Genomic DNA, 12,365 nt, shown 5'->3' on the forward strand with positions numbered 1-12,365 from the left:
TCAATTAAACTCTGCCAAAGACTTTTCCTCCTCTAAACCGCACTTTATGGAGGATTCATAAAAACAGAGGTCTCGGGATGGTCTGGGACACTGCCAAATAGACCATTAGCATGTCCATTTACTAAAAGAATATTACAAACATAAGACACGATTTAATCTTTCAAATCATCCATAAAGCACGTACAAGCTTACAAATGTAAAAGTTGGACTTAAAGTGGAGCAAAGCTAAGTTATTTGATTTATAACCAGAGCTTTGCAGAGTTTGAATGCTTTCTGACTTGCAAATACCTTATTATGTTGACATCCAGACTGAGTGGACTCGGGACGGTTCCTTGCTCAGGGCAAATTTATGATTGAATAAACTAGCTTTAGTGTCATTATACAACCTCAACAACAATGTATGCAAATTGTGTTCTGCTGCTGAATGAAAGAGTCAGGGCCGCCACTATCAACTGTCAAACTCTATGGAAATGTTTAGAGGAGAAATGTAAAGTGTAGATGTAAAGTGAGCAAGAAGGATAACACAAACATGGGATACAAGAGCTAGTTAAAAACCTTATGTTGTGTTCGAATTCTTTGTGCGTTAAACTACAAAGGTATATTTAAGTCAGTATGTTAAATTTCAAATGATTTAATAATTACTTGCAGAACATCATAAACATTCAGAAAAAGTGTATCTTGTGATCTGAGGGTAAAAAAGTGTTTCACAACTTCTTTCCCTGTATGTAATATTCATATTGAAAGTCATCTACCAACTTTTTTATTACTCTTGATGGGGAAAACCACTTTGAGCACTTCCAATACCTGTGTCTATACGTCCAGTCCAGCATTGAGAATCCATTAGTGTTTATTAGGTGCATTAAAAACTGTTTCCATCCATCTCCGATGTCCCAATCCCTCTGAGGTTTTATATCAAATCTCTAAAAGCTTTAAAACTGCTCGGAATGTTAAGCCTCCTTCCTCACTGCAGAAAGTTTGGATGAATTGGTCAAGACTTTCTCTCTTCGTCGTCCCCAAACCTAGAGATCATTCATCACACGGTCACACATTTTCTGTTGGGTGATGTCAGTTTAGTTTTCTTTCCTCTCTAAAGAAAGAGCCTCACTTTTTTCATTCAAAAAGCAATCTTAAGTTATTGGAAAGATTTCATGTCAAATACTTGGTAATCCTTGTAACTGTGTGTTCATCTAAAGTGCAGATCTCCACCATTTAGATCTGTGCAATTATTCAAATGTATAACCCCAAAATATTATATATAAATCTAACAAGTACGCAATGGTTGAAGTACTCACCTTTGTTACTTGAGCAAAATAATACTAAATTAAAGTATCACATAAAAAACTGCTTAAGAGAAGTTTTGAAGTTTTAAAAATGTAATTTAGGAGTAAACAGTATTAAAGTATTCCATTTTGAGAACTGTTAAAGCATTAAAAGTAGTCATTTTGATGAAGCATTGTGATGGTCTCCGGTTCGCAAATATCAATTCAAAACAATTTCTTTTACATTTCTTGTAAATATTGTTTGTGTATATGTTGTTTTGGACAAAGCTCAGCCTTAACTTTCAAACTTTTTGGCAGAATGTCAACATGAACCTGCTAAAATAACTCCTCAAACCACCTGAAAAGTTCTTTCTACATTTAAGTCCAGTTAATATGTGTAGTGGAGTAGTTTAAATGAAGTAAAAGTAATAAGTATCCACTGTAAAAAGGACTTATGTACATTACTTTTACCTTTGTACCACCGCTGTTTGTACAGCTGCTCGTTCTGCCCCTCAAAACCTGGAGCAGAGCCCCTCAATTCATTTACGGCTTCATCATCAATAAGAACAGCAGAAGAACGATCTACAATCCGACATTATAGAGCACAAAACCTTTTTTAACCCACCAAAGTTCTATTTTTTCATGGATTTTGTTGTATTTTTATCACTAGCTCTACCACTAAAATGATGTGGCAAGTTCTGGTGCAGTGGGCAATTATTTTCTATTTTTGTAATTGATGCTTATTTTCTTTATCCGTGCCGTGATTGCAGACTATTGTATTACTTTTACTATTAAAGGAATTGGCTCAGTTTTCTCATCCTCTTAACAAAATATCACATAAAAGTTTATCTGTTTGTGATGAATATTGCCAAGAATGTAAGAAACTGACAGAAGTAAAATCCTTCGACAGCAGTTTGTGATTTACACCCTGTTTTTTTCTGCTGAGAGGGATTTTAAAGTCAATAGGGAGCGCTGTGAACCTGCCTCGAATATGAATCATTTCACTCAGGGCAGAAAATATGACACCGGCTCATTTCCACTGATTTACCCATTGAAGAGGCGGCGGCTGGAATATTTTTACATCCACATTATCCCGGGATACAGTAAACTCCATCATAAATATGTATCGCTCAGAACGCACCATTGTGGAGCCCGCAGCAGCACAATGTAGGATTTATTAACTTTTTATACAGTCAGTGCTGTAATCCACCGGTGTTTACATCACCTGCAATCAGTTTACGACACTGGTTTTGTTTTATTCTGTTTCCGATTGTTCGATTTGAGACTTAGAGAACAGCGTGCTCGTTCGTCTCCGTCAGAAAGACCTTGTAAGTGCGATTGATTTGAATTGATTACCGCCGTTTATCTCCTCATCCTTGTGCCTGTAATTATGTGGTCCTCGATTAATGTGTTAGAAAAGCAGAAACATTTGGTACGTGTGAAACTTGGAGGTTTTGTCGTAGTTGTGATCCGTCCGTGATGTTGTTGTGTCATTGGGCAAGACGCATGGCTTATGCTGTATTGTCTGTGTGCAGTGTGAGGGATTGATGGTGATGGAGGTCATTCCCCAGGGCAGATGTGGCTCCAGGAGTATCTGAAAGAGTGTGGGGAAGGATTCATGGCACACTTTAGCACTTTGAGAAGCTTGTCACGCATAAAATTCCTCACTTTATTCTCCTTCCTATCTTATTAAGCCAATTTGCAGAACTTTGTAGGACGTGCCATCTGCTTGTCTCCTTGAAGATGTGAAATTTCGCTGTGTGACATTTAAACTTATCCATCGTGCAGCTGTTATTAGTGAAAATATACTGTTTATATACACTCTTATACCCTATTCAGACAGGATTAGTTTTACTTTCAAATTTAAATGACCTCACTTTGTCTGTGGTTTCAGTGAACATTCACTCGATTTAAGAAATGTCTGTAATTCACTTGTTTTTATGGACTTTTATGGACCTTTTCATTCATTCATATTGCTAGCATTACTATTTTCCAAAAAGGTTATGTTTGTTTTTGGCAGTAAGTACCTGCACTGTAGCGTGAACTGTTGCACTTTCAGCAATCAGAATGATATCTACGCAATCAAATTTCCTATAAAAAAGTCGTGGCCGATTCACGTTGATTCAGCCCCACAAGCCAAACTTTGCACAAAAAAGCATCAAAAATGTCCCAATGAGCCTCCATGCGACTTGGTCTTCTGTTGCCAGCGACCACTTCCGGGCATCGTGTCTTTACTGCGATTTGCTTTTCTACTTTTTAATTGTAGAATAAAAAAACGTGAATTGGAATCGAGAATGTTCCATGAAGAATTAATATTGTTAAAGATTGAATGGACGATTTTTTTGGCCCAAATCTGAGTCTTATTTCCTCGTGGCGTGGACTGCCGATTAGTCCTGCCACGTATCAATCATAAAACTCACCTACCGCTCACCTGCAGCCGCGTCCGGCTCGTCCCCTGAGAGCAGCACGTTTCCGCGTGTCTAAGTGCATGGATCTATCATAATATAGTTCCCTCAGTGTATGGGACAAAATGAAGACTGAGAAAGACTGTTCGAGCTGGGGAGTGCGCATGCGTACTTCCGCCTGAGTTCTCAAATCGCTGAAAAATCGTCCATTGCGCCTTTAATATTGTAAAACTAACCCTGCCCCTCCACAGTTCTGACCCGTAACTCCGCTGCTCCAACAGACCATTTACATAGTACTCCTTTAAATATACAATCCCATCTGTTGCTCTCATCTGCTCCATGCCAGAAGAGTGACCTATGTTTAGCGATTTAATTAATAGGAAAAGTAAACAACGTTATCTTAGGATCAAATTAGAGACACTAATTGGAAGCGACCAGTTGTAGTTGCTGTCTCTGTGTGTCAGCTGGGTGCTTCATCAACCTGTCCTCTCCTCTTAATTCACTCCTGTTCATCCTCATGCCTGACTCGCTCTCGCGTTCATCAGTAGATTTTTCCTGCTTATTTACACACTTACACGCCATATGCTTTCCCCTCTAACATCTAGAAGTCTATGACGACGTCTGTCCTCACTACCAGGTCTCCTCTTCTTCTCCTTCTTCTTTCCCTCGCACTGCTTTAGCGCTTTGTTCTGTCGCGGGTGAACTTTGTCTCAATCTGTTCGCTCAAACCATCCTCAGAAAGAGCAATTAGCCCGATCGAAACTTCGACGATGGAGATCAAAAGTGTTTCGGCAGGGGAGCGTGGTAAAAGAACGCAGAGTCAATGATACTTGGGACATCTGAGGGTAGTAAAAGAAATGAAAAAGAAGAACGTTGTACCATTTCAGGCTGTTGGCTTCAGCTGGGTTAAGTTAGGGAGATGAGGAACTGGGTCAGTCTTGGAATTGTGTGTCTAAAACAGGACACTACAGCATGCCAGGTCACATAGTCAGGACTTTTTGGTGACATTACATTCAATGTCATATATACATTGGTACACTGTCTGACTTAAAACATGCAGCATTTTCGAAGCTTCTCTTTAAAAGGAGAGCCGTTTCCTCCCGCTGCCCTTTCGACATCCCTGAAAGTGTTTTGAAATATATTTTTGATAGCCTCTCTCCGACAGCCTCGTGCACAAACAGGCCCCGGCACAGGAGCGGCTGCGATCCCATCTCTCCGTCCTCGCCCGGGAGAGATTGCGCCCTTACTCTGCCGCACAGGGTCTGCTGATAGTCCCCACCGGGCTGGTATCGCCCCGTTTTGACTGGACTGATGATGGGCAGGGTGCAGCGTGGATTATAAAAACTGTGTGAGTCACTTGAGATAAAGGTGGTGCTAGTTTAACAGTATGAGAACCCACAAAAAACACTCACCATTTATCAAAGTATTGTGTCTATATTGTCAAAGTTGGCATGGGCGATAACGTATATATTATGATTTTCTTGGGCACAGATCACTTTTATCTCGGTTCATGTTCATGTCATATTTTTCTATTGCCTTTTAAGAGGTAAATAAAGTCATCTGCGTCACACTTGTCATTGATGAAATCTACTTGTCACTCACATAGAGCCTAACAGAGAGTGACCAATAGAAAAAGTGAAAGTTGGACGGGCAAACAACTACATTAAATACAGAAATGATGAATTGCAATATAACGATATCACCAAAAAAGCAGATTGTCTTTGGGACGAGATCAAAATAAATCGTTTTTTTCAACAAATCAGCCCTTTCCCCAGGCTGATGTTGTTTTTTCTTCTACTGTATAACGGCAGCTTTGTTATTAATAAAACACGCACGACATCTATCACTGTGTATTACATGTAAGGGGGATGTAGCCTTAAGGTAGTGAAACCATACATTCATTTTCTTATGGTTAGAGCACCTGTGCTTTGGTCATAATGTGTGTTTCATGAAATACTACTAAAGAAAGCACACGATACGGCTTATAAAAGAGTTGCGACTCAAATGCTGTGGTCTTTAGTGTTAACAAAGGCCTAATGGCTCAGCATGTGTGATCAGTCTCATGTTGCCTGCACCACTGGGTTAATGAATAGTGATGATACTCATGGAAACTCAGTGGTCCTCACACGCAGCCTTGGAGAACCCCTGTCCCCTCTGCCATTTTCCGTCCCGAGCAGCGATAATGTGGTGTCCGCACTGTTAAACACAGTAGGCCTAGTTGCTTGTTTTAGCAGCTGCCGGGGGCTCGTGCGACCTAATGAGTTCCTCTCAAGGACACTGACCAAGCAAAGAGACAAATGTGTGAACTCTGTAAATATCCCTTTCCCTGAACTTTCATCTTATGCAATAGATAAACTGTGGAGCCCCAGAAATGAACGACCAGACTCACGTTCATCGTAACTTTAGAGCAACTTTTGATATATCATATTTATTTGTATATATTATAGTTATAGCAGTCATGGTTCAGCATTACTCTGACATTTTTTCATACAAAGTAATGCACACCACTTTTCCCATAAGTCCAGTCATTTGTCTCATGTTCTTAAAGACACATTACTGTTATTATTACATAGGAAACTAGTCAAATAAAAACCATTAATGACCAAAAAAAAAACTAACTACCTGAAATGTTTCGTGCAATTTTAATAAGACATTAATTTTACATTTAAACTTTCAGGGTACAAATGCACTTCATACTTTTTGCATTAGACAATGTATCTGTCAATAACATAACAAGGTAAAAGCTCAGATGTGTTTTACAAAGCCATGCAATAAAATTCTGTTCCAAAAACAATCGATGCAGAGCTTTACCTCAGCCACTTCTCTGTTTTCATGGTTCTTCATTCCTGTTGAAATAGACTATATCACGGAGAGGCTGGATTATACAAGGACCAAAATGCATGATCTCGTATATATTCGACTGCTCCATTTTGCTGCTAAAACTGTGCTCTCATAATTGCACGCTGGATCAAGCAGTCACTGACAATTAGGCAACACCTCACCACGGAATCCTAGACATCATCTGAAGGACATTCAAAACCCTCTGACACGCGGAGCATCCTTTTCTCACAACGTCACTGTCGCCTCCTTTACGCAAACTTCAACTTGGATGCTCTGTTGCGCACCGCCGCTCCCTCTCCTCATCCTCCCCATCCTCCCCATCCTCCTCCTCCTCCTCCTCCTCCTCCTCCTGCAGCAGCAGCACTACGGGTCCGGACTCAAACGGGACACCTCCAGTTACAGTTCCCACTCTGCTCCGCGCGCGCCTTCCCTCTCTCGGAGCGGATCATGCTTAGACCGGAGAGACGGCCCGGTCCTCACGGCGTGCACCGAGGGGATGCGTCGGCTTTGAGCTGAAGAACCGGAGCCACGGTAAGCTTCTTCTTTCTTTTATTTATTTTTTTTCCCACGCGGGGAATTGGCGGCTGCTGGCTGGACACGTCGAGGTCAGATTGCGTTACAAACTTGTCCAGGGGAGATGGGGGTTTGGGAAGTGGCGCGTCCCAACTTATTTTCTATTTAACGATGCTTTATAGTTTATTCAGAAGGGAAACCCCGCTCTACAGTCCGAGCCCATGACTATGTTTGGCTGTTATAATTTCTCTGCATACACTCGTTGTTCTGCATAGTAAATATGAACCGGGCGCTGGAGAATGTCAAAAGTCCATGCGTAATTTGTTCAGAGCGCGTTGTCTCTGCAGCTTTGAGATGGTAACCTGATCTGAAATGAGACATGGGTCCATTCACCAGCTCCAAATGCAGTCACTGTTGACTTGCCCATGAATTTTACATAAGCCCTCTGACTGAAAGCAGAACGCCGGATGACTCCAACTCAAGGAAAAGCCGCTACAGTATTCCCTGTATGCAAAAGGAATTTTCTTTATTTCCAATTCAAGATGCACACTTCTGAAAGCTTTGAGACATTCCAGCTTCCTCAATTAACTTTTCACCCAGGAACAACAGCCAGAGGGAATAAAAAGTGATTAATAAATACTTCATTGAGTTCCCTTTGCCTTGTGTGAGGTGGGAATGAAACACCAGGGCTGTGACAGAAGTGATTTATTGGCTCTCACGACAGGATCTTATACCAAAGTCTACACGACTCAGCTGTCTGCTTCTCCATTCACACATCCAGTCGAAGTTATGTGCCTGTTTGTACTATTCTGTTTGTATACTGAGAAGGAGAGGGGAAGGTTCTACATGTAAGATGCATGAGAGTTATGGCTGAATGCATTGGAATTTGTTACATACAAATGATAGAAGAAGTTCAAGGCAAGTGCCGGACAGAGGCTATTGGTGTTCTAAGTCAACAGATGCGAAGTCTCCAAGGACAACTCCAGATGTTAAAGCCTTTTCACCCTGTCTATAAATCCTCATTTGCCACATTTTTCCATGCAGCCACTGTCCTTTTGCAAACAGGGAATAGCGGCTTTTCCTTGAGTTCAAAGCCACTTTGCATTTAATCGGATTTGTTTTTCAAAAAGCAAAAACGTTAGCTTTTTTCTCAGGAAAAGAGATCAAGGAAAATATTGAAACACTTTGTTTAACATTTCAAAGTTACAACAGTAAAGTCTCCACTCCCACATTGTGCATGAATTATAATCAATATTGTGAGTATAGTAAGTTTTGACTCAATGTTTTCAGTTGGGTTTCTTACAATCAAAAATACAGGGACTGTTTGCTGAATGTCCCTACACTCTCTCTCCCTATTTTACACTTCACGCTCCTGTCAAATAAAGCCTTCTGACCTGACAATCTCTAGATCTTTAGATGAGATGTGATCATGGGATTGGTAGAAGCCAGCAGAATACTCTTTTCTGGTTCTGAACATTATTTCTCCATTGCAGTTGGCTGTTTTTGAATCACATGCACAAGGGGAATGAAACACTGAATTGTAACAGACGGGTTAGTGTGATGATGGAAGAAGGTGTAGAATTCGATTGACTTTAGCACACAGTAAATCCTCCTCTGCAACTCGGACTAGCCAGCCGGCTGCCAATAAGTTTACACTTCAATTTCAAAGCCAGGAAACCATTTGGGAGCGAATGTTTTGGTGTTGCTCGGTTTGCAGCCAGTCTTACAGCTAATAACTCAGTAAGTGTGAATAACACAACCGATCAATGTTCTTTTTTTTCTCATTTTCTCACACTTGCCATAAAGAGCAGCCCTGTCCTAAATGGTTTGCCATTTCTTTCCTCTGCTGTTCAACTTCACTGACCACAATAGCCCTCCTGTTATGGCTGCGGTGCGGATGTGTCTGTCTGTCTTGTTTCCAAAGAGAATGAGAGGGAGGGGCCACAGCACTGCAGTCTCATTGAGGTGTGCTCTTGGTACTCTGCACCTCTGTGTTTTCTGCTTTTCTCAATACTGTCTTCCACTGCTCTCTCATCCTTCTATAGCCTCTGTTTTAAAGTCATATATGCCCTTATATATGCCCAGACTATTTACCTTTGCTCTCACAGGCATCGCAGACTGTTATCTCAGACAATGAAAGTCCAAATTGTAAACATCTTACATGATGGTTTATTAGGGAGGGAATTCAATGTTATCAATTATTGGAACTTTTCTATTGCTTTTCAAGGTTCTTTGTAACAAACAGGTACAGTGTCACTGCTCTGTTGTAGACAACCTTCAAACATGTAAAAAACACACAATGAACCTATTCGCTGTAACAAGTCATTGGTGTCTATAGTTCTTGCAGTGCTGCCAGCTCGACAAGGCACGTTTGGGTTTTAGAAATGATACAAACACAACTAGAATCTCATATGAATGCCAAACGTTTCAACTCGCCAAGTGCTAATCTAACCACATCTGCCTCTGTTGTGTTCTACAGGATGCCATCACGAGCGCAGGCCTTCCGTAATCCTGCAGGCAAACACAGGACACCCCTGGCTCCCTGGACACGACACAATTGGCATCAGATTCATGCAGCTCTGCCCCTGATCAATCCCAACACACAGGAATCCCTTTTTGAGGCAGGATTACCCACTGATCTGCCGTATCATCACAAACTAAGAATAGTGTGACTTTAGACGCTCCATAGTCTCGTCTGAACTTTGCCATTTGGAATTCAAAGCCATAGCTCGTCCCTGGGAAAAAGGATTGGAAGCCATTTTTTCTTCGAGCGATTTGCATGTGTAGAGGTTTGCGCGACACAAAGGGCTGCAGGGTCAATCCGGTGAATTTAGTCGTTGCCCGAGCTGCTCTGAGGTGAGCGGCGTGTCTCCCAGATGCCGCCATGCCCATCATCAGCAATGCCAACCATGACTTCAGCAACCTCTCTGTCAGCGACGACAGCAGCCTCGACCGCATCTTCACCGAGATCCCAGAGACTGAGACCATCAAGGTGAGGGACAGGGAAATGGCTTTTGTTTGATTTGAATAAGTGTTGATAACCCACTGCTAAAGAAAACTAACATAAAAGCAGTGGCGGAAGAGGTACTCATTTTTGTCACTTGAGTAAAAGCAAAGGATTTACTCAATGAAAGTAAAAGAACGGCATGCAATATCTGCTTAAGTAAAAGTACTGAAATGTTGTGATCTTGATAAAGAATCTTCCTTTTTTAGTCAATACATTTCTCAATGTTTCGGTTTGTCACCATAAACATGCACACAATTTGTGCCTGCTTGGGTTAAGGAGGCAATTTAATTGCCTCCTTAACCCATGCAGAAAGCGCTGATACGTGCTCTTAAATGCAGTGAAGGTAAAATTACAGTACTTATACTTATGTACTGTGTTGCTTTCCACCACTGCATAAGAAAAGCATCACAATCTGCCCTGCTGTTTTTACTTTGTTATATTGGCAGATTGTGTGCTCAAAGTTATTTCTTTATTACCACATACCACTGTGCTTATTTATCTTAAACACATGCTGAACCAAACAGTTTGAGCCTTACTCTCAGTTTGGCTGTTAGACTGCAAAAAGGATTGCATTACTCTGTGGTCAATGATAGTTTGTACTCGTGGAGGTGGAGAAACTGTGCAAAATGAGACTATATTGTCAATAATAAGTGTCTAACAATCATATTTGAGGGTCAGACAGACACAGATGGGCATTTCTGTTGGATTGCAAAAATGTCATCCGATAATTGGTGCTGAAATAATCCGGATTTTGAGAGAATTACATTTTTGGAAATATGACTCACCTGTCCATAGTCATATTCTATCACTGAAAATCACAAGTGCAGAAACGCAAACATCCAGTGATACATCCCAAAAGTAAGATTGTGCTTGTCGTTTACCTACAGGGCGTCTACTACAAGAGGGCTCAGTTAATTCGCCGGCCCGAGGACTTATTGTCCATCGACCACGGCCTGTTAGCGGTGATCAATGTCGGGGGAAACCGCTACACCTTTCCTTGGAGCACCCTGGAGCAGTTCCCCCTCACCCGCCTGGGTCGTCTGTGCGGCTGCCGCTCGTCCCCAGAAGACATCGCCGACATCTGCGACGATTACGACGAGGCCCACAAGGAGTTCTTCTTCGACCGCTCGCCCTCCGCCTTCCGGGTCATCCTCAACTTCCTCGTGGCGGGCAAACTGCGTCTCCTCAGAGAGATGTGCGTTCTGTCCCTCCACGATGAGCTGACGTACTGGGGTGTGGAGATGACCTACATGGAGCGCTGCTGTAAACGGAAGATGTACACTCGGATTGAGGAGGTGCACGAGCAGGAGAGGCGAGACGAGGAGAGGAGGCAGAGGAACGCCATGCAGAGAGTACCGGTGGAGGAGACGCGCTATCAGAAGGTGATGAACTGGCTCAGAGACATGGTGGAGAACCCGCAGTCAGGGTTACCGGGGAAGATCTTCGCCTGTTTGTCCGTCATCATGGTGGCGGTGACGGTGGTCAGCCTGTGCGTCGGGACGATGCCGGACCTGAGGGAGGAGGAGGACAGGGTAAGTGTGTCGTAGGTTAGAAACGGGGATGTCAAGACGATGTGGGTTAAGCGATGATAGCGATTAATCAGGCCACAATATAATAACGAAAAACTGATGATCGTGAATGTTTCAGAAGTTCAATCGGTGCTCTGAAAGGTCAACCTAAATGTGTAGGTCTTTTTATGTGGCTGCTTACATCACAACTTTACTTTCAAGAAAATAAAGTGGCTAAAATCATTGGCGAAAAAGTCTCATTTGATAAACTTGATCAATTTTAGAGACCTCGAAAGTCTGTGTGAATGACAAACCAGAAATAAGATAGAATTGTCCAACTGCAGAACACACAGATCACGCGGCCTGTGATGAAAACGCCTCAAGAGAGAAAATAATTGAGCATTGTGTCTAGACAGATGGATTTTCACGTGTAAGTAAACTAAATGACTAAAATAGTTTTCTTAGTGAAAGTCCCACCTCTGTAACATATCACCACTGCTGATCTCCAATGCTAATTCATCATGCTCCATTCTAATAGGCTTTGTGAATTAGCTCTAATTTACAAAAGATTGATTGGGACTTCATTAATTCCACAGCCCCAAGACAAATTTATTCTGAACTTTATAATTCGGATGATTTAGGTGTTTTCACAACTTCCCTGTTGCCGTTGCATGCCGAATCTGTCCTGCTATTTTTGGCTCAAACGAACATGGTAACGCTTGCTGACAAATCGTCAACTATCGCCCGAATGTCTCCCGGTAGTCAAATCTGCTTAAAAATCCCTGTGGGACAAGCGTGCAGTGTGTAGTCGTGGCATGTGCCTTGTGATCTG

At 42.0% G+C, this 12,365-nt stretch overlaps 1 protein-coding gene across 2 annotated transcripts in view; it reads left to right on the forward strand.

The window, feature by feature from the left end:
• The first annotated feature begins 6,854 nt into the window (after positions 1–6,854).
• kcng4a (potassium voltage-gated channel, subfamily G, member 4a) overlaps positions 6,855–12,365 on the forward strand; it is a 62,299-nt gene continuing 56,788 nt past the window's right edge. The window contains exons 1-3 of one of the 2 annotated variants that reach the window (XM_072434747.1): positions 6,855–7,036; positions 9,498–10,010; positions 10,913–11,557. In XM_072434747.1, coding sequence (XP_072290848.1) covers positions 9,903–10,010; positions 10,913–11,557 — 753 coding nt within the window. In that variant the 5' untranslated portion in view covers positions 6,855–7,036; positions 9,498–9,902. Of the gene's footprint in view, positions 7,037–8,884; positions 8,984–9,497; positions 10,011–10,912; positions 11,558–12,365 lie in introns of those variants that run through there. The other variant, XM_072434748.1, reaches the window with a different exon arrangement.

Source organism: Eucyclogobius newberryi, unplaced genomic scaffold, assembly GCF_026437365.1.
Source record: "Eucyclogobius newberryi isolate DKJ021-1_F unplaced genomic scaffold, fEucNew1.0.hap1 SCAF_7, whole genome shotgun sequence".
Lineage (NCBI taxonomy): Eukaryota > Metazoa > Chordata > Actinopteri > Gobiiformes > Gobiidae > Eucyclogobius > Eucyclogobius newberryi.